The sequence below is a fragment of the Corylus avellana genome, chromosome 1, assembly GCF_965113065.1.
Source record: "Corylus avellana chromosome 1, dhCorAvel1.hap1.2, whole genome shotgun sequence".
Classification (NCBI taxonomy): domain Eukaryota; kingdom Viridiplantae; phylum Streptophyta; class Magnoliopsida; order Fagales; family Betulaceae; genus Corylus; species Corylus avellana.
Window position 1 is genome coordinate 22,869,850 of NC_142490.1, and position 23,091 is coordinate 22,892,940.

The window sequence follows — 23,091 nt, forward strand, 5'->3', positions numbered from 1 at the left end:
GTATGAAGGAAATATCTTCCAACCCATTTAAAATAGTGCAAAGTATCTATAAATATTTAAAACGCACATTAAATTTTTAAGGTCATTATAACACTTTACTAATTTAAACTAACGCTTTAAATGTTTATAAACACTTGTCACTATTTTAAATGGGTTGGAGGATATTTCTTTGGAGAAAATTTTTGTCATTTCTGAAAAGAAAAGAAGTTACTTTTTATTTTATTATATATATATATATATATATATATATATATAGTAATTTTAGATGACTGGAATCTAATTCAAATTTGAACATGGTTTGAATTGGGTAAAGGAAAGAATCATCCATGGAATATTGCCTAATTTTTAGTATAACTAGATTGAATAAAATGCTCAATTCCACTTTGTGAATTGCAATCTTGTCGTTTACACAAAAGACAAAAACTTCACCAAATTATTAAGTGCCTAACCAATAACCATGAATGAAGACTCAAAGGCTCACATGCCTAAAATTAATAAATAAATAATAAAATAAAAAAGGCTCAGATGCCTATTATGAAAATGGTCCAGGCCCACGGCCCAAGTCCTAAACCCATATTGAACTCCTGCAAATATGTGACTTTATATTTAATTATATATTCTGAAAAATCAGTTGGTTTAGTTAACAAATCTTACTCTATCTAGATTGGTTCATCATTCAGTCAGCTAGCTTACATCACATACATGTCATGCTGGATGCGCCACATCATTAGCACATCAACTCAAAACTTAAAAATTGAACACGTCGCTAAAATAGGAAAATAAAATTAATGTTTGCAGTCACGCCTAACAATTTGTCTCGTGAAAAAACAAGTAGCTAAGAGCACTAGCAGCAGTTTTTTCAGATTTTTCTTCTTTTATCGTTTCCTTATAATATTTAAATATTCTTTCAAATAAATGTTAGAGGAAAGAGAAAGAAAAGAGAAAATTATTTAAATATTCGTTCACATAAATGTTAAAAGAAAAATAAAATATTTTTATATTAAAATAATATTAAGGGAAGTTGGTTCCCTTAGTGTTTCCTAATCTATTGCATGAGTTTTTCCTACATTTGGATAATAAAATGAGATTTAAACAAGCTACTAGTGCTCTAAAATGAAGAAAAAGGCCAAGTCCGTCCAACCTAACCCATATTCTAATGGGCCACCTTGAGAAAAAGAAACCCAACTAAGGAAAGAGATATTCAGTCCATGGGCTTTATGGCTATGTTTAACATCATGGCCCATTTGATAGAACCAAGCCCATTTTCTCCAATATAGCAGTTTACAGATCTTTTTAGCCACGATTTCAAGAGTGTAGTAAAATGATTTCAGTTGGTATATAGGAACAAACAATATATATATATTGTTTGTTCCTAGATACTTTGTAATATTTTCAATCAATCTCAATCGTCCATCTATATGATCTCAATCCTCCATGTTTCTACTGGGATTAGAAATACTTATTCCTGCTTTGTGTAGAAGCATTGAGCACTATATTGTCCCGGGCCAACAGCAATGGTGTGTTGAAGGGGAGTCCCTTCCTCTAGGGGGGTCCTCGCCTTAACCACCTATTTTTTAGTGATGATAGTTTATTGTTTTACAGAGCAGGCATGTGCCATTGGACGAGGCTTTCAAGCTTACTCAAGGTATATGAGCTAGCTTCGGGGGCAACGATTGAATACCGCCAAGACAACCATTTTCTTTAGCAGCAATACTCCTTTGGAAATAAAAGAGCAATTATTGGAAGTGTCGGAGGTCCCTAGCTCACAAAGGTATGATAAATACCTGGGCTTGCCAGCTTTGGTGGGGAAATCGCGTACAAAGGACTTTAAGGGCATTATTGACTGAGTTTGGAAGCGGCTTCAAGACTGGGAATTAAAATTCCTCTTCCAAGCTGGGAAGGAGATTTTATTAAAGGCGGTAATTCAAGCTATCTTTACATATTGTATGAGTGTCTTTATGCTCCCTAAAGTTTTATGTTCAAAAATTAATTCTCTCATGCAAAAGTTATGGTGGGGGAAGTCTCATAAGATGAGTTGGAGAAAGATGGGTGAGTCGAAGGAAAAATGTGGTTTTGGCTTTAGGGATTTTTTGTGCTTTAACAAAGCATTGCTAGCCAAACAATTTTGGAGATTGTGGCAGGATCCAGACAACCTTTTTTCCAGAATTCTAAAGGCGAAATACTACCCAAATAGTTCTGTTCTTGAAGCTAGGTTGGGTAATAAGCCGTCTTTTGCATGGAGAAGCATTGTGGGATCTTGTGACCTGGTGAAGCAGGGTTTGTATTGGTGAATTGGGAATGGCTAGACAACGAGAATTTGGGAGGATAAATGGGTTCCTATACCTACAACTTTTTCCATCCACTCTTCTACTCGGCTACTAAACTCGGATGCCAAAGTGTCTGAGCTAATTGATAGAGATATGTTATGGTGGAATAAAGGGTTATTGGATGAGCTATTTATATCTGATGAGGTAAAGGCCATTTTGTCTATACCTTTGAGTTATACAAGCTAGAATGACCGATTAATATGGAGGGGCACAATGAAGGGTATTTTTTCGGTGAGAAGTGCCTATCATTTGGCAAAGGAGGGGGGAGGCAATGTTGCAAGCCGAATGCTCAAAAAAAGGGGAGCTTAGTGACTTCTGGAGATCCCTGATTCCCTGTGGAAGCTAAGAGTCCCTAATGTGGAAAAAAAAAAAAAAAATTATGGCATGCCTGTAATGACATCCTACCCACCAAAGCAAATATGTGCAAACGTAAGGTAATAAACGACCCACTTTGTCCTATCTGTGGATTAGCTGCTGAGACTGGCCTTCATATTCTGTGGGACTGCCTATCTGCAAAGGATGTATGGGGTAGCAGTGGGAGAAAGTTGCAGAAGAGTTCTCTTGGTGGCCCGACTTTCTGTCATGTGGTGAAAGAGGACTTCAACAGCTGTGGAGATGATGAAATAAAGCTCTTTGTCTGCCTAGTGAGAAAAATCTGGAGTAGGAGGAACAAAGTGACTCATAGAGGTCCCTTTGCCCATCCAAACCTGTTGGTCCAACAAGCTTTGACTTCAGTGGCAGATTTTTCCTTAGTTCAGAAGGTTGAGAGCGTTGTGAAGGATGGGGCGACGATTGGTTTATTGGCAAGGTGGACAGCTCATCCTATAGGTTGGTACAAGCTAAATTGGGATGGAGCCATATGTACTCAAAACAGAATGATTGGAATGGGGGTAGTGATCCGTGACTGGGAGGGTAAGGTCTTGGTGGTACGGGCTCTGGCTATGTTGAGTTTCCTCCATCCTTCTGCGGCTGAGGCGTGGGCTCTGCAGGCATTATGGCTAGGGAAGGAGACACGAAAGCCATAGTTAACTCAAACGCTACAAATTGGATCACAACAGGACATATAATTGAGGATATGAAGTTACTACTATCTGCTTTCTCACAGTGGTAAGTGCAGGGGGTGAACCATGCTATTAATAGTGCAGCCCATATCATTGCGAAAATGGCTGATAGGGAGGGGTTAGACAGGACTTGGTTGGGTATCTTCCCTAAATGTATTCGTGAGATTGTTTTGAGAGTTTTTTGCTCTCTCCGTTCGATTGATTAATAAGAAGTGATCATTATTATATAAAAATAAAAATAAAAAAAAATCCTATTGCATTTCAAACAATCGAGTCTTGGGCTCAAATTGACCGTAATGTATATAATGTGATTTTCAAGAGGAAGGAAAAAAAAATTATTACAAAAACAAAATTAACAGATTAAGAAAAATAAAAAAATTTAAAAAAAGCAAGGGGTGGCCGAACTACATTTATTTATAATTTATTATTTTTTAATTCAGTTTATGGGTTTGTTTTATATTTTCATATCATTTTTATTTACTTTTTAATGATTTTTAAGGATATTTTGGTAAGAAGTGTTTAAAATAGTCCATTTTGACAACTATTGCTAGCAACAACCCATGATGTTTTTGTTGAAGAAGAAATAGAAAGAAACGTTTTGAAGTCAGTCACTAATCAAACACAACATAAAGGTAAAAAAAAAAAAAGAAAAACCCTATGAAATCTTAGCTTTTCAACGACCAAAGAAAATATTCTAACTTTACTGTGTACAATTGTTGTGCCTTGGGTAATTACTAGGCTATGTTTAGCTTAGTTGGAGGGCTAGCAAAATTGCTTGGTTCATTATGGTTTGTTGAAAGTAAGATTTTGGAATTTTGGGTTCTGGCCGAACGTTTGCAGAGGAGGACCACCGAACGTTCGCTCTACAACCTTAGAACCATTGGGTAATGTACACAGAACATTCACGGGGGACCATTGAACATTCATTGACCAAATTTTGACCTATGGAGTAATGACCAAATTTTCGACCTACAACCCTAGGACCATAGTACACCAAACATTCGCCCCAGGACCACCGAACGTTCATTAACCTACAGGATTGTCACAGCAGCACCCTTACCTTTTTCAACTCTATAAAATACCCCATCCCACGCCATTCTAAGCTTCATTCCGCCCACTGAGTCCTAGAGAAACTATGCTTGAGTGAATCTCATACCACCACTTCATCATCATACACCTTTTTATTACAAGTAATGATCCTCAAATTTTAATCTCATCCAAAACCACTATTCTTATGGAGGATGCTGATGATATTCCACATGCTTTTGATGGTTCTAAGGCGATTGTCAAATGGTCAGGTACACATTCAACTTCGAATTTCTCGCTAATTGACTTGGCAACTAGTGCAAACGATGCAGGTTTGAATGTGTTTGAAGGCTATTTCCATTAGCAGCCTCATTCATAAGAATTTCAAGTAACAAAGTATGCATAGGTTTTGACCACCTAAATTGCTTGTTTGCAACATCCTTCTCCTTACTTTTACCCATTGCTACAATCATAAACATATTAATGATAATACAAGATAAAAACATACAATATCTCATAAAAGATTGAAACATACTCATATCATAAGCTTAGCTGAATTAAATATCAAATGTGTATCATACAATCAAATCATTACAAATAGAAACATAATCGTCTTTAAACATGACTAGTTCAAGAATGGACATACGGGAAAAAAGAAATCTACACGTTTTTCCTATTTTTATAATCATCTCACATTACATGACATATTACATTCCTTTTGATTATCTATTCTCTACTTTCCTGTTAAACTTCTCTTCATGTTTGGTAGAGTCTTAACACTTTAATTTTGAGATTCAACATCACGAACAACTTCTTTCAAAATTGAGTCATTTGGATCAACACCTATAATGTGATTGTGAATGATACAACATGCTAAAACTATATTCACTTGTGTTTCAAATGGCTTTTACATTCAACCCACGGAAACGTTTCTTCAAAATTCCAAATCCTCATTCAAGTGGTTCTTAAGGACAAATGAAGAAGATTGAATAATTCCTTTTTCATTTTCACAAAGATGATCACTAAACTCTTTCAAATGGTATTGAACACCACGATAGCGGGAGAGAATTCCATTTTGATTTCCATAACCAACATCACCAAGATAATACTTACCTACAAGTTTATGATAAAAATATAATCATAATATAAACAATGTAATTAACCATCACAAAATGTATTTTTTATCCATATATACTTTTAGGATTATTTTTTTTGATTTAATATTAATAAGAATTGATTAATGTGATCTAAAGTGTAAAGAAGTTATAAAATGTTTTGTAAGGAAAAGTGAAAAGTTGTGGGTCCAAATCCATAATGCCATGTGGATCCAGAAAATAGTGTTATTTTTAAAGCTTATGTTTTGTAGTGTTTTTATTTTTTTGAAAGTGGTTGTATTTGGCTATAGACTTGTGTAGTGAATTGTTGGTTTCAAAGTGATTGATGTGATATAAAGACATAGAAGTTTTGAAACGATGGTTGACATGCATTCTTGAATCAAAGGTCAAGATCATTTCATAAATGGCGTAAGCCTTAGGTGAAAATTTTCTTTTGAATATGTGATTATGGCTGATTCACATGGTCAAGCTTTCGAGTGAAATGTGAAATTATCCATGGTGTCACTATGTTGCCCCACCACATGGGGTAAGGGATTGAGATCCCTGGCACTTCAGCACTTCTCCTAGAATTGCCCATGAGTTTTTTTTTTTGAAATCTTGGTCACTCATTTTCATTCAACAACCACCAACTTGCCACATGTCTCACCCAATATAAAATAATAAAATATTATTTAAAATTTAAAAATAAATATAAAGTAAAATAAGATAAAGTAATTTATTAAAAAATAAAATAATTAAAAAAATGGCCACCCCATTCTCCCCCTAGGGGGTGGCCGGCCACCGTAGCTCAGCCTGGGGGTGGCGTCGGCCACCCTCATGGCCCTAGGGGGTGGTTCGGCCAACCCCTAGGACCAAATCTATAAATTTTGATTTATGGGTTTGGCCCTAAGGGGGGTGGTCGAACCACGCCCAACCAGCCTATGGGGGTGGTTCGGCCACCCCTTAGGACCAAACTCATAAATTAGAACTTATGGGTTTGGCCCTAGGGGGTGGCTGAACCACCCATTGTGGCAAAAGGGGTGGCGTCGGCCACCCCTAACCGGCTTATGGGGTGGTTGACCCCATGGCCAAAGGGGGTGGTTCAGCCACCCCATAAGGCCAAACCCATAAATTTTGGCTTTAGGGGGTGGTCGACCCACCCCCTGTGGCAAAGGGGGCGGTGTCAGCCACTTGCAACTGGCCTATGGGGTGGCTGACCCCATGGCCACCCCCTAAGGCTAAACCCATAAATTTTGGCCTTAGGGGGTGGCCGAACCACCCTCTGGGGTCATGGGGGTGGCCAAGCCACACCCCCCTAGGGGCCTAGGGGGTGGCCGACCCATAGGCCGGTTGGGGGTGGCCAACGCCACCCCCAAGCTGAGTTGGGGTGGCATTTCCGCCACCCCATTTTATTTTTTTAATTATTTTATTTTTAATAAATTACTTTATTATTTTATTTTATATTTATTTTAAAATTTTAAATAATATTTTATTATTTTATATTGGATGTGACACATGGCAAATTGGTGGCTGTTGGATGAAAATGAGTGGCTAGGGTTTCAAAAACAACCCATGGGCAATTCTAGAAGAAGTGCTAGGGATCTCAATCCTGGGGGAAGACCTTCAATTATTGCCACGTCACATGCGATTAATGCCAACAACAACAACAAAAATTTGGCCCACACGTGTACGTACAATCATAGGTAGCTTCCGCAAAATCGGGTGCGAAATAAGAGTATTATGCGGCTCATATGATGCGGTTACAACCCTAGTTAAGCCGCCTTTTTTTACATAAGACATCATTTTGGCACACTTGTTTTCATAATTCATCTTTGGGTCCATAATTTGATCAAAATACTGATCTACCTACATGAAAATAACCAAATGAACATATTCATCCTACTAAAAGACGTATAAAACGGTTTAGTCCATCTATAAAAGAGAAACAAATAAATTTCAACACCTTTTTACATTATAAAAACAATGCATCGTCGTTTTCAACCTTTTTCATCTTCAACCTTCAATAACCTAATTACAAAAAACCTTGAAACATTGAAAACAATAAAATCATACGTTATGAATTCCAATCCTCTTGTATCGATGGGTGTTCAGGGTGCTATGTATTCTTTTTTTTTTTTTTTCATATAGAAAAAAAAAAAAAAAAAAAAAGCAAAAGAAGAAACCAAATAAAGTCTGTCAAAAGTGCCACCCAGCAAAAGCGGCGAAGAGCTGCTCTTCAGAGTAGATGCAGCGTCCATTGGAGTAATGCACGGTCTGGGATATGGGCGAGTTGATGAGGAATTGGAGTATTTGTTTCCAGCTCACCTTTCCTAAGAAATCTGAATCGCCGCCCTGGCCCAAACCCAAAGAATAAGCGCAGTAGGAGGAGTGGTGTGGCATAAACTGGAAAGCCTTGAGCTGAGCCCGGAGGTATTTGGCGTACTTGGCGTACTTGGCGTACTTTTAGCCATCCTTAAGCATGTCAGCCTCTTCTTGATCAACATCTCACATTCTTTCAAAACAAAAATACAACTAGTTAAACCAATCCACATAACCATTTAGAAAATGACAATTATTGACAAACCAATATCCAATATAAAATCTAAAAGACCAAAATATCATAAAACACATTATGAAAAGTAAGAGCACATACTAATTTGACCTTACAGACTCATCCCCTTCGACCAATATTTGTAACTCCGCATCCGAGTCCTCCATCTTTGGCTCTCAAATTTCCTCTTACTCCAAATTTAAAAATTCACAAAAGCACAGAATGGAATCTTTTTGTTCTTCAGGAAGAGAACGGATAATCCAAACGCCTGTTCGGGTTCCTCTTCCAACATTCAGACAGCCTATGACGATGCCCTGTAAAACTGCTCAAGTAGTTGACAAATTATTTCTTCTACTTTGAGGTATTTCCTATTGGAATATTTGGACACTGGCCCAAAATTCCACTGTATATGCAATTGACCTTCTTGGCTTTGGAGCTTTTGATAAACCAGGATGCTTTTCATATACAATGGAAACATGGGCACAGGTATGCTTATCCTAAAGCTAAAACTTGGATTTTAACCTATTTATGTCTGTCTAATCAGCCCTTCAACATTGCGAGTTTACTGTCTTAACCTAGAATTCACTCTAAACAGTTGATATTGAACTTCTTGGATAAAATTGTTCGGAAGCGGATTGTGATGATATGGAACTCTGTTGGAAATCTTGCTTGTGTAATTGCAGCCTTAGGTAAGATATGCTTTTGTTGTTGTCTAATTTTCTGTAAGGATATCTATTGACTACACCCCTGGTTGGCCTTTAGAAGAAGATATCTATGGCTTGCCTTAATTCTTTAGTTTTATCTTCTCCAATCACAATCCAGTAGAAGCCTATTTCGAGGACTTCTACTGCTAATTTGTATTGTTGGTATGAACAATAAGGCAATTGTTGATGATTGGAGAATCAAGCTATTATTACCATTGCTTTGGTTGTTTAGTTTTTTGCTGAGGCAACGTGGAATTGCTTCAACTATATCTTAGTGTGTCAGAAAGAGCTACGATATATATAGATATTGGTTTTTTTAATCAAAAATTGTGAAGGGCTTCTGATTTTTAATGACAATTTGACAAATTTTGTGTTACTGTTTAGAAAATCAAAGTTTTAAACATAAAGCTAAGTTTAGGTTGTTATAGGCTTTCGGAGTTTTTATTTTATTTAAACCTTGAGAGTCGAGTCTCGTTTATTAATGCTTTCATAGTGTTTTTACTTTTTGTCAAAAAGGCCTCTCTACAAACATTGTCGCGTTAAGTTATGTCAAAATGGCCTCTTAAGTTAGGTGTCTCAACAAACGGTGCGTTACTCATTTCAGTTTTTAATTAAAAAACGTGTTTTGTATTATTTAAACCTTCGCCTTGATAAATAAAAGACAAAGGGTTAAAAAAAAATTAAAAACAAAGCATAGCCGTCTTCAACTTTTGTCCTTTCAACCTTCAATAACCTAATTACAAAAACCCCTGAAACATTGAAAATAATAAAATCATACACTGTGAATTCCAGTCCTCTTGTATCTCGATGGGTGCTGAGGGTGATGTATATTCTTTTATTTTCATATAGAAAAAAAAAACAAAAAAAAAACAAAAAAACAAAAGAAGAAACAGAATAAAGGACTGTCAAAAGCGCCACCCAGCAAAAGCGGGGAAGAGTTGCTCTTCGGAGTAGATACAGAATCTATTGGAGTACTGCACGGTTTGGGACATGAGCGAGCCTTGGCCCAAACCTGAAGAAGAGGCACAGTAGGAGGAGTGGTGAGGCATAGACTAGAGAGCCTTGAGCTGAGCCCGGAGGTATTTGGTGTACTTATACAACAGGTTAAACCAATTAACATAACCATTTAGAAAATGACAATTATTGACAAATCAATATCCAATATAAAATCTAAAAGACCGTATTATCATAAAGCACATTATGAAAAGTAAGGGCACATACTAATTTGACCCTATAGACTCACGGAACAGGATCCTTCAGTTCAAATGAATTTGATAATATTCAGTTAGTTATAGTAAATGAGTATTTTTTGTCTTCTCACTTTTTGAAGGAACAAAAATATCAATCCACTATAACTAACTGGATATTTTCCAGTTCAAATGAAATGGAGATGATCATAATTCTAGACTCATCCCCTTTGACCAATATTTGTAACTCCGCATCCGAGTCCTCCATCTTTGGCTCTCAAACTTCCTCTTACTCCAATTTAAAAATTCACAAAAGCACACAATGGAATATTTTTGTTCTTCAGGAAGAGAACGGATAATCCAAACCCCTATTCGGGTTCCTCTTCCAACATTCAAATAATACAGCCTATAACGATGCCGGCGGAACATCTCCCGTGTTGAAGCACATAACTATGCAAATGCAAACACACGTGTAAGTGAAGATATTGATCAAGAGAGTTATGATAAGAGTCATCAACGTAGAGAGTGGAAGATAAGAGCTAACATCTATGCAAGAGTTCTAATTGTATTTATCTTTAGTTTACTAACTCTATTGGAGTTTAGAGTTGTGCTCTATATGTATTTCTTACCGGAGTAGTAGTTGTTCTCTAATACTTGTAAGTTCCTATATATACATCTATACAAACCTCAGAGAAGGTAAGGTGATTACAAAGTTCAATTACAGTTTTACTTGTTCTTATATCCGGTGAACGTGTTCACTACGCTTCTCTGTTCTGGTTGTTTTTTGTTTTCCTAAAGCGTGTTGATTAGTGGTGAAATGAGCACTACTTTCTTGTTAGAGAGAGTGTTATGGGTTGTACGTGTGAGAGAAGTCTGAAGGTTAACATAGACGGATGTCTTTTTGATAAAGCAGTTAAAAAATAAATAATAAATTATTGTATTGTAATTTTATAATACAAACATTTGGAATTGAATAATGTTTAGTGAAAATGAATTTTGTAGATTGATTCTCATAATTCTTTTTTTGGTCCATAATATGTAATAATCATTGATGTTAAGCTTAGGAGCGCTTAGATGAGAGGTTAAAAACCGTTCTGCATCTGCTATTCACCTGCCCACATGGTTTATGGGCGAATTTTCAGCCCCTAATTCCATGTGAGCGGATAGCATATCCACTATCCACTCTTATGTTGGCGAATAACGGAATATGACTAGGTAAAGACAAATACTCCGCATTCCCGTACATATTACAACAATAGTTATATTGCGGTTACGACCCTAGTTAAGCAGGACCTTTTTTACTAGAGACATCATTTTAGCACACTCGTTCACATAATTCATCTTTGGGTCCATAATTTGATCAAAATAGTAATGAGCAAAAGGTGAAAATTTAGAAGCTTTATAATAAAAGAAATATTTCTGCCCCCTTCATCTAACTTTCTATTTCAATACAAAAGTAAATTAAAAATAAAAATAATATCAGATGATAGTCATTCGGTGTTTTACTTCTGAGTGGTGTAACAAACACAAGAAAATAACTGGATGAACACATCCTTTTTTACATTATATTATATATAAGCATAAAAAAAATTAAAAAAAATTTAAAAAAAAAAAAATTAAAAGAGTAGAAAATGAATATATTGAGACCATATAGTATAGTATATATATATATATAGCACATCATACTTTGATAAAGTTCATTGTTGCAAACTGATTCTCATTCTTCATCCTTGAGTCCAGATTTGACCCACTAACCTAAATGGACAAAAAATCAGCACCCAAAATGGGTGAAAAATACAAAGTGGGGGAGAGAGGAGGAAGGTATTTTGTGATCTACTCATTGTCATCTAAAGTTGCAGCAATGAGCCCGACCCCTCGCCAATTTGTCCCAAAGACAGATCATTTGCCTTGGGGATTGATAATGTGCAGTGAAATAGTTTTCCATACACCCATACTGGCAAAATTTCCAGTTGTGGGAGTATTGGACCGCCGCCGTGGATCTGTTAAATTGCTCAACCCACATTCCCATGCTTACATCCTCCATCTTGAAAAGCTGCCACCAAAAACAAACAGTACTTGTCAGTTATCACCTGTGAGGAGGTAAGCTGGAGGGGGAAGGCATGTTGAATAAATAATGAAACTAACCCTTAGGCTTCGATTGCCATGTTGAGAGACAACATATTTAGCAATATCACTGGAAATTATATATCCAGGCCCATTGGCATAAGGAGGATATACTTCTTCCGGCCACTCCTGTTACATTACAGGATTCCTTCAGATATAGGAACAATGCAAAGAGAATCAAACAGGTCTATACAAATTCCCACAAAAAAAAAAAAAAGGACAAACTTCTTAAATTAGTAGAAAACATGACAATAAGAAGCTCGAGATACTATGAGAAGAAAATATTCCTCTTCCTTTTTATGATCCTACTTCCAAGCAATCAAATGTATCAGACTTCTAAGATTATCATATTGATGAAAAGAGCCCTATGAGAAATCAAAAACCCAAAAGACAGAACCAAGTTAAAATAGAATTTTGAACCATAGCAGGCAACAAGTTCAAATTTACACAAATGCAACACCACTAACATACCTCATATGTGACTGCCCATTTTCCACTTCGGAGAGGGCGATGCAAGAGATTGAGATTGCCCATATAAAGGGACTTATTTGGAGAGATACCCTCAATTTCTTTTAGGACGGTGTCAACCCTAACGAATGTGTCATCATCACATTTCATTATGTATGCAGTGGTCAAATTCTGAACCTGCATGGATGATGTTTGGGCCATTTGAGGGAATAGAATACAACTCAGCAGAGGATCCAACAAAATTGAAGTTCCAAGACTGACACTTTCAAGGACAATATTTGCGAAGAATTTCTACTTAAAATAAGAGTTCAATGAAAGACTAATAGATTATAAAACACAAACTCACCCCAAACTCACAGATAGCAATAGTTTTAAGAACAACAAGCTCATAGCGATCCATAAATGGCAAAATCACAATATCACCAAAGTAAGCCGCCTCCTTTTTCAGCACTGCATTTACCTCCTTCCTTGGATTCTGCATGTCGATTTTGAAACAAGAACACCAAATAAGCAAAAACTCAATCATAACCCAATGAATGACAGAAAACACTTAGAATGGAAAAATGAAAAAGAAACACAAATATAACAGCCAGTGAAGAATGTCAGCAGAAAGATAAACAGGCACACACATCCATGGTATATATCACATGAGACTTTGTTAGCTAATATGCATGCCATACATCAATGTAGAAGCCCATATTTTCAAATTCCAAGCATAAGGACAAAAGAGAAACTTGTCTACTAGATTGGAGTATATAAACTAACATTGTTATTCATATAAATAACCTCATACATACCACAAGGAGATAGATTTCATGTCATAATGCTCACAGGAATCAACAAGCCTTGCATGATACCTCATAGTCATTAATTCCCCCAATCAAATAAGATTTTATAGTTGGTAATAACCCAACCCACAATTGTTTGAACCAAGGTTGGCAACACTGATCCTCCTCAACAATTCTGACATCTCAGAAGTCATTATCTTCAGTTAAAGTTGACAAATATAAAAACTTATCCGATTTCTCTAGATGCTATTTTATAATTCCCATTTAACTCATCATGCCACCTAACAGTTCCTTTCCAATATCTTGATGACTTAATTTCTTATCATAAAAAAGTAAATTCTCAATTACACATACTTGATGAACAATCAGTGTTTCAAACTAACATTCTTTATAATGTTGCTCTCTAGTATGCATTTCCCATCATTCTGATCGAAATGCTGCAGTTACATGACCTTCGAGAGAAAGAGAGAATATGAAAGATTGCAAGAACTCAACCCTAGAGCGGCTGGCTTTTCTATTTGTATATATTATCAATGATGCAGAAATACAGGATTGCCCTTCATTCAATATGACACCCTAACAGATACATTATGGATTGGTATTTCCCTATATGCTCATCAATAGGAAATTATGCACCTAAAGACTACCAACATTTTATGTATGGGTTAAAAAATGTTCAACCCCAGACTGCAAATTTATGTTTCATAAGAAGTTCTATGCTTTGCTACTATCCATCATATTTTAGATAGGTGTCAATATTATCATTAATAGCTCTATATTTCAAGCATGGCAATATCACCAGGTTCTGTTACTTTAACTCATGTGGAATTGATTCTGGAAGCTAACTCCATCAACCCATAAATCTTGACACCATAGATGAATGCATGGTAATGATAAATGCAGAAACCTCATAAAATGCAACAAAATCAAACTACTACAGTTGAAGACTTGATAAGACACATTTGCATTCAAGTTGTTCTAACTGCCATGCGTGCAGCAAAGGTACATCAACAATTGGCCGCCTCTTTATGCTCATCAAAATGCAATTTTGCACCTATAGACCACAAACATTTTATGCATGCATTCGACAATGTTCAGATCTGGACTATAAATTTAAGTTCCATGCTTTGCTACTATCTATCATACTCTAAATAGGTTAGGTATCAATATTATCATTGATAACTCTCATATCCAAGCAAGTCAATATCACCGCATTCTATTCCTTAAACACATGGAATTGATCCTGGAAGCTAACTCATAAACCCATAAATTTTGACACCATATTTGGATGCATGCTAATGAATCTAATAATCAATGCAATGCAGAAGCCTTACCAATGCAACAAAGAATCGAACTACTATGCTTGAAGACTTGATAGCAGTAGCTTGCATCCAAGTTTTTCTAACTGCCATGCGTTCAGAAAAGTGATTAGTAGCAGATAGTACTCCAACAAAGAGTTGAATCTTGCTCTTGGGTGTAGGACGAGCTTTCCACTCATCTGAAAATTCCAATACTCTTTGAGGTGAGAAACTCGGATGAGAAGTAGGGAGAGACGTAGCATAAACTGAATGGACATCCACTTCTCCTTTAATTGCTAGTCCAGTTGCATCTTCAAGAGTAAACCCCTGAAGGTACAGCAAAGCATTTCTGGGTTCAATACAGGGTTCATTGAAACAAAAAATACCATTTTGAAATGCCAGAAATTTGAACAATAAACAGTACCATTATAACAACTATAGCTGTAGGAGCATGCTACCACAAAATCTATAGATCAACAAGGACTAAGAATGCGCATTGGAAATGCAAATTTATAAAAAGAAAAGGGAAAGCCTTAAATCAAATTCAAGAAGTAAAATAGAAGCCATGAAGCACAACACCACAAACGACCCCGCAGGTTCACATTGACTAGAGCTCCTGGGCAAGCATTCTCCATTCATTTAGGAGAGGTAGTAAACAGATGTCATCAGTAGTAAACATCAAAAAAATTTCCACATTACTTACTGTCCTATATGGAAATGAAGTCACATGTCGACCCCCAACATTGATATGGTAGCCATCAACACCAGCACGCAGGGTAAGGATAAACAATCTGCCCTCCACGAAAGGAAATGGCCAGGTCACCTCTGGCTTCTGCTCACGCCCTATAAATCGCTTAAACCATGAGGTTGTCTTGGACTCTTTTGAGTCCACAATATCATTCCGCATCCATTTTTCACATCTTCCATGTCCATCAACTGCCAAATACATAGATAAGAAACACCTTCCAGCTTAAATGGTAATACAGAGTTGAGAGAATGGGAAGGAAAGAAAGAAAAGAAAAACAAAAGTCAAACCACATCACAATCAACCAAACCATAGGTAAATAACTAAATGTTTATTTTCTATGGAGCATAAAAAATACCAAAATTACAATCAATACAGCAAAATACTGAAGTTGGTTGGCAAATGGAAACTAAGGCTACAGAAAACATAATTGTTCAGACAGTGTAATTATGGTGCTTCACAGTAAACTTAGACTAATATTATTGAATCACACTCAAAGCATGTTAACAGAGTTATTTGGCTATTTAAACTACCATAAAACAAACTCAACATAGTGAAATTCAAAGAAAGTAGGTCATTTATAGTAACAAACCCAATGATATGCCCAAGGAAGAAACAGGATCAGTAAGACCATTCAAATGATGCTGCCCCAATCAAGCTCTTATACCATGTTAGAGACCACTAATACCAACTAGTGTATAAACCCCTATCGAGCTTGACACATAACCATATTAATCCAAATTGGTACATACACCTATACACTAATACGCACCATTCTATAGCTTGATGTCAAAAATCTCATCAGCACAGAACAAATGACAAAGCAGATGTCGGCCTGGTATCAAATTACCTAAATTTGGCAGCTCAGGAGTCACTCAAAGAAGGAAGAAATTGTAAGTAATATGATAAGTTATCAAGGTTCATGCTTTTCTTCCATCTGAGCCAAGTTGATAAGTCTGAGGTCAAATTTGTTGTAAAAAAGAGATAAGAAATAATGGTGAATTGAAAATTTGATGCTTAGGATATGGTTTATGACTAAAAAGGTCAAAAGAACTTATTGGGAAGAAAAAAAAGAAGGCCAATAAGCTCTAACTCAAATGGCACTTCTTTCTCCCATAAGAACAAGATGGAGTATGTAATGTGTTTGGGACACACTGTGTCCTTGTGCCATTTCAATTGGAAAGAGGAAAAGAAAATCAAGAAGAGAGACAAATTAAGTTTGTGTCTAAATAAGTTTTGTAAAAGCTGAGTCCATAATCCCTTTATTGGGCATCTTGGTGTGTTCTTGCGCTGTTTCAGGACAGCAAGCTTGCCTTATATCCTCTTATTCACATTTTTTATCAGTTTGTTAAAATTTATGCTGGAAATAAATGCCAGAGATGTTGTTTTGCTGAGATCAACTAATTTTCTGGTAAGGGCACCACCAGACAGCCCTTTGGGCAGCATAAGATGTTCATGCTATAATTTTGTCGGTCTGAAGGAACTTAAATGCTATAGCACATGGCTACTTATCATGATGATTGTAATCCTGGATAGCTTTGTTCTCAGAGAATTAATGACAATCTTATTCAATTAATTTCCTAGAAGGTCAAGGAGCATTTGAATAAGTTCAAGATCAACATGTCTATCTGAAACTGAGGCAATCAAAAAGGTGATAGGGACGAAAAATCACACTTTTCAATATATACTTTTCTAGGTCACCAAACAGAGCTTACATATGCTACCACATTGATCTATCCCACTACTACATAAAATTTAAACATTAAATAGTATAAGCTATTTTGAATATTCATATTACTCATCAAAGAAAAGTTAAACTATTCTGAAGTTTCTTATAGCCTACACCTAACATAAGAATTCAAATGCTGAAGTTGTAAGAAAATAGGAAAAAGCTTCCTCCATTTAGAGTCTGTTTGTAATTGCGTTTGAGAACTAGAGCTTTTAAGTTAAAAAGAGCTTTTGACCAAAAACTTCATTTTTAAACTTTTGCCAAAAGTACTTTTTGGCTATTTTTAGGCTTTTTTGACCCTTAAAAGCACTTTTAATTTTTTTACCAAACGAGTACTTTTTTCTTCAAACAGACTTTTTGAGTGTTAAAAACACTTTTGAGCCCCTCAAACGCAATCTCAAATAGACCCTTAGTCATACAACTAACTTGCATAACATTTTCTTATGAGATGAATGCTGTGAAATAAAACTTCTTGCAATCTCAAAGCATCCACACCCCCTTACATTTTTCTCTAACTTCCTCTAAAAGGATTTTGAAATCTCTACAAATACAAATTAGAACATAGTAATGTGTTGTGAGATAACACTGCACAACTTTATATTTTTGCATTTAAATGTGGAACAATGTACATAAGATTATTGCTAACATGTGTCATGACTTATCTGGTCTATGACAAATAAAAATGCGAAAGGACTAGAAAGTTACAGCCTGATTTTTGAGAAAACCTACGGAGACATTTACACATGGTTCATCTTATGGACAGTTAAACCAGATAGGATCCAACCACTAGACTATGCTCACAACCACAAATTGGAGTATAAGCCTAATGTCCATGTAAACCATTGAATTGTTGAAGTATACGACTAGTGAAGTATCAATAATTTGTTTCTTTGTTACACATTGCTTTGTTAAAAGTATTCTTATGCCAAAACTTGACAGATCTATAAGTTTTCGTCCCCTACCCAGTATTGACAAAGTCTTTATTTGATTTCACAAACTCATCATACACGCAGCACACTTCAAGACATACAGAATGCATTTAGGGGTGGAGTCTTAAGAATGGATCATAGCTAAAGGCATGACTTTTGGGGGTGAACTAAGCCTCATGGATGTTCCATGAGTCATTTCTCATGAGCCACACCACAAGGCAAGCCCAAGGTATGAACTCAAGTTTTCTAGACCAGGAATTTTAGGACTGACTTCAACGCATAACTTTCAGGTCAACTGAGCCTCACGGCTGTACCAGGATTCATATCTTTAGAATGTGAACAGACATCCACTCATCATGTTCTTCCTATTTCCTTATAATAAATAAACCTTCTCCTTTTTGTCTGTTTCAGACACTTTATTTTTTCTTCAGTTAATTGTCTTTTTCTTCTTTGCACAAGATTATTGAGTTCCCATATCCTAATCAAACTTCAACCCTATCGTAGGAAGGCAGAGTTTACAGAAGAGAATCATAAGTAAATAATATATTTAATGCATGATACTCTTCCCTCAGCGCCTTCTAATAAAATCGAATTTCATATATATTGAAAAAAAAAAAGGAAGCATGATGATCCTACCAAGCATATCTTCGTCGTACTTGGATGGTAAACCATCACATCTTTGAGCTTTTCCCCACTGCATTCTATAACAGGTGTTATGCTCAATGACAGGCTGCTTGCTCCAATCTCCTTTTAGTCGAGGATTCAAGTGTAAAATCTTTGGTGGTTCCTCTCCATCCACTGACTTTAAACCCTGCAATTCAACCATGAACTGTGAAACCATAACCATGGCATTACCACTCCTCAACTTGGCAAGCTGGGGCACATATTCCTGGTGAGCATAATGGGGTGTTCCCACCACTGTAATTGAAGAACCAGCAGCGAGCCCACAAGGAAGAAACATTAACCTGTCTCCATTCACCAATTCTTCCCCAGTCATCGTTATCCATGAAGGACATGACTCAGGTTGCCCCTCAAGTATAGAGCTTTCTCCAGTCGCCTTTCCATCACCCTTATCCACTTCATCCCATGCCTTTAAGCCTAATGTCCAAGCCTCATCCGCCATTCTCTCAAGCACTGACAAATCAATAGTTCTATTCCTCCGCTTCATAATCTCGCCCGTTATTCGACCATATCGGTGCTGCAGTGGCTTTATAGGTCTAGACCCATTTTTTCCCTCTTCCAATGGTTCCTTACTAGGCATCAATGGTGCATCTTGGTTTTGGTTATCTTCTAATTTCCGGTGAAATGCATCCTTATAAACAGAACCAAAGAATGGTTTGCTTAAATCCGAATCTTCGGAGTCCCTTTCCATTGTCCCTTCTGATCCAACATCAGTATCATGCCCACTTAGCATTGCTGCAATCTCTATAAACTGTGGAAACTTGAAGGATATAAAAACCAAGTATAAAACCGCTATACCCAACAACAAATGCGACAATTTGAACCTCCTTACACTGGGAGGCTCACTTTTCGGCCTCTTCATCTTGGCTAAACCAAAAGATACGCCACAATATTCTTCACAATAACCAAAATTCTCTCAAACCCGTGTTGCTCATTGACTAAAAGAACCGAAAACAAGCTCCAAACCCACAAAACACTCAAAGCAAAATACCAACAAATTCTTCAAAACACAAACCCTTTAACTAAATGTAACTACAGATCAACGAAATGCAAAAACTGGGTCATTTAGAAACATAAAGTGAGCGAAAACTCAAACCTCCACGGATCCGATACAACCCAGTTTACGAAATCACCCAATATCAGAATTCAGCAACACAATCCGAGAAAACCAATCAAGATTTGGCACAGAAAACCTTAACTTCATCCACATTTCGGCAGCATTCTTCAACTGAACAACAGGAACAATCACAAGAGTGAGACAAACCCAATAAATTGCAGAAGATAAAGTTGGTGAAAGCTGATTCTGGTTCAAGAAATAGGCGAGGATTGGAAGGTGGGAGGGTCCCAAAATCTACAGAAGAAATGGGAAAGCAGAGAGAGAGAGAGAGGGAGAGTTGTGCGCACGAAAGTGCGTAATGAACAGTGTAGAGGAAATAGAATGAAATTGAGGTACTCACATCACATGCAAAGAGAGTTTCTTAGATTTTTCTGGGCAGTTAGGTTTCAGTTTATGATTATATTTTTAATTTTTACAAAAATAAAGAAAATAGGTTTTTTTTTTTCCTTTTTTTTTTTTTTTTTGCAACAATAAATTAGTTGGTATTTAACAGAAATCTCTATTTTTCGTTAAGGACAATTTTGTTTTTACAAATTGGTTTGTAAGAAGAAAAATGTTTGGTTTCATTACACGTCTTCTATGTACAAGAGATAAACAAATTTACTATTAAATCTGCAACAATCAGAGAATGATACTAATTTAGTAAGAAACTTCTATAAACCAATTTCTAAGAATGACACGTGTCATTTAAACGTGTGAGAATCCTGTGTTAAGGGAACCAAAAGAGTTTTTATATACATTATTTTAATATAAATATTTCGCTTTACTCTCTCATCTTCCATCTTTTTACTTTTTATTGGGAATTTCGTAAAAAAAAATAGATGATAGGTATGAAATTTGTATTTATATATATATATATATATATATTTTAATGATACAAAAAAGATAATAGAAACTATTGTAAAATATATTTGGATAGAGAATAAAAAGTAGTTTTGTTCCTTAAACTTAAAGAAAATCAAAGAGAAGCTATTGTTAGAGAATATAGTTTTTTATCATTTAGTAAATTGTGTATATTCATTTATTTTGTGTGGGGGAGTATATTTGGTAATGTATTTTTATGGTGTTTTGTTTTTGGTTATTTGTTTGAAAAATTTAATGTGATATAAATATAAAAATATAACTTTCTCTTTTGAATACTATTTTTATATTTTGAATTATTTATTATATACTTTGTTCTGGAAACAAAAATTTAAAAGCAGAAAATAAAATTTTTGGCATGTTTTAGGATATTTTCACCAATCCAAAACTATACACTTGTCATGCAAGTATATGAGCCTTATCCTGCTTTATATTCTCTTGTAGATTAATTTCAAACAAATTTGTGTAAACATAAATAACTTTAAAAATAAAAAATAAAAAATAAAAAAAAAATAATACTATTCTAAACGGGAAGTGTTAGGGAGCCAAACAAATGAACCCAAAAAAAGTTTCAAACTGACGTGACAAATCGTAAGTGACAGATAAGGGAGAGATAATTGCATTTTTTTTTTTTTTTTAATTTAAAAATCCTTGCCATATCAGTTTGAAATTTTTTTTGGATTCATTTGTTTGACTCCCTAGCACTTCTCATTCTAAACACATACTTATCATACTACATGACATATTTTAAGTGACTTATATATATATAACATGAGAAGCTACTAAAATTACTTCATGTCAATTAATGTAATATGTGATGTAGTAAATATGTGTAAAGAGTATTATTATTCTTGAAAAAAATTTAAAAAGGTGCTACCTAGCTTATATATATATATATATATATATATATATATATATATAAATGACTAACATGAGAAGCTACTGAAATTACTTCATGTCAATTAATGTAATATGTGATGTAATAAATATGTGTAAAGAGTATTATAACTCTTAAAAAATTTTAAAAAGGTGCTACCTAGCTTATTTGCACCTTTTTTTAATAAAAATAAGGGAAAAGGGAAAGAAAGCTATTTTCTACTATTGATTCTCATCAAGGATATAAAAGAAAGAAGTATGAATGCTTATAAAACAACAATAAAAAGTGACCCATTTGATAACAAAATATGCCCAGAGATTAGCTATGCCGGTTAACAGTTAACCGCAACTGACGGTTATTGATGACGGGTTATTAACTGTTAACCGCTTCTCATAAAAATTCAAAACACATTTTTTAACTGCCAATTTTTTTTTTTTTTTTTTTTTTTTGTAAAAAAAGAGAACAAATAAAAAAATATTGATATTTGTCTTTGTTAATAAGTACAAGGATATGAAAACCCATTTAATCGCATGAAGCTTCCTTCTCAAAACTGAGAGTGTCCATTATTTTAAACATATTAACGATATCTGTTTGGCTTTACCACACCACTGTTTATCTAATGCCCCCCACTATATTTTCCTCATGATTTCCATCAGCTTTCAGTTTTATTCTTGCTAGCACATGAATTAAAATATTATGATGATGAAAAATATAAAACGAGAAAAGCTGGAGAATATTTTTTTCCCCAATTTAATTACCATTAATATATATATATATATATATATATATGATATTTTTTTATATGCTATTAATATTTATAATATATTATAAAACGAGTTACCTATTATTAACCACTTTTTTTAATCCCCATAACTAATAACCGCAATCAGCCTAAACAATTATTCAGTTATCCGATTACAGTTTAGTTGTTGTTAGCAGTTGCCAATAGTTATTAACAATTAGCGGTTAATAACCGCTCTGTAGGGGTGAAACCACCTTATGCCATGGGGGGTTATTAACTGATAACCCCCCATGGCATAAGGTGGTTTCAAAAAAATAATTTATATATATATATATATATATATATATATAAACCTTTCAAAAATTGATGTTTGCCCCCCACCCCACCAAATATTGTTTTTTAAAATTTCGCCCCCCAAATTCATTAAGGGTATTTGACGTGGAGAAAGATTTGGACTGGAGATCTAATCTATTTCTTTTTATATGTTTTTTAATCTACTCCCTAAATTTAGATTATGCATAGTAAGTTACTAATATTAAATTGTCATTTATTTTTAAAATTGAAGTTAATAAAAAAATTATAAATTTAATTATTTAATTAATATTCTAACGATAAACAATCACATAAAGAAATTAAGAAATTGTGAATACTCCCTTGGAATTCATTGAAAGAGAATCTCAAACTGACCTTTTGCTTTCTTTTTATTTATAAAAATTTTGTATTTACATTATTTACCGGTGTCTTAATTTCTGACCGCAGGAAACTATATATATATATATATA

At 35.1% G+C, this 23,091-nt stretch overlaps 2 protein-coding genes across 2 annotated transcripts; one reads left to right on the top strand and one right to left on the bottom strand.

Moving 5' to 3' along the window:
• The first annotated feature begins 2,746 nt into the window (after nt 1-2,746).
• LOC148588128 (uncharacterized) lies at nt 2,747-3,352 on the top strand. Its single transcript, XM_088514231.1, has one exon. It carries the CDS (start codon nt 2,747-2,749, stop codon nt 3,350-3,352), a length of 606 nt encoding a protein of 201 aa, XP_088370357.1.
• Nucleotides 3,353-11,575: 8,223 nt separating this feature from the next.
• Nucleotides 11,576-20,200, bottom strand: LOC132168602 (Galactosyltransferase family protein). Its single transcript, XM_059579596.2, has 7 exons — nt 18,668-20,200; nt 15,332-15,564; nt 14,665-14,955; nt 12,889-13,017; nt 12,546-12,719; nt 12,096-12,203; nt 11,576-12,003 (listed from the first exon to the last, which is right to left on the bottom strand). Exons 1-7 carry the CDS (start codon nt 19,572-19,574, stop codon nt 11,794-11,796), a joined length of 2,052 nt encoding a protein of 683 aa, XP_059435579.2. The 5' UTR covers nt 19,575-20,200; the 3' UTR covers nt 11,576-11,793.
• Nucleotides 20,201-23,091: the final 2,891 nt, after the last annotated feature.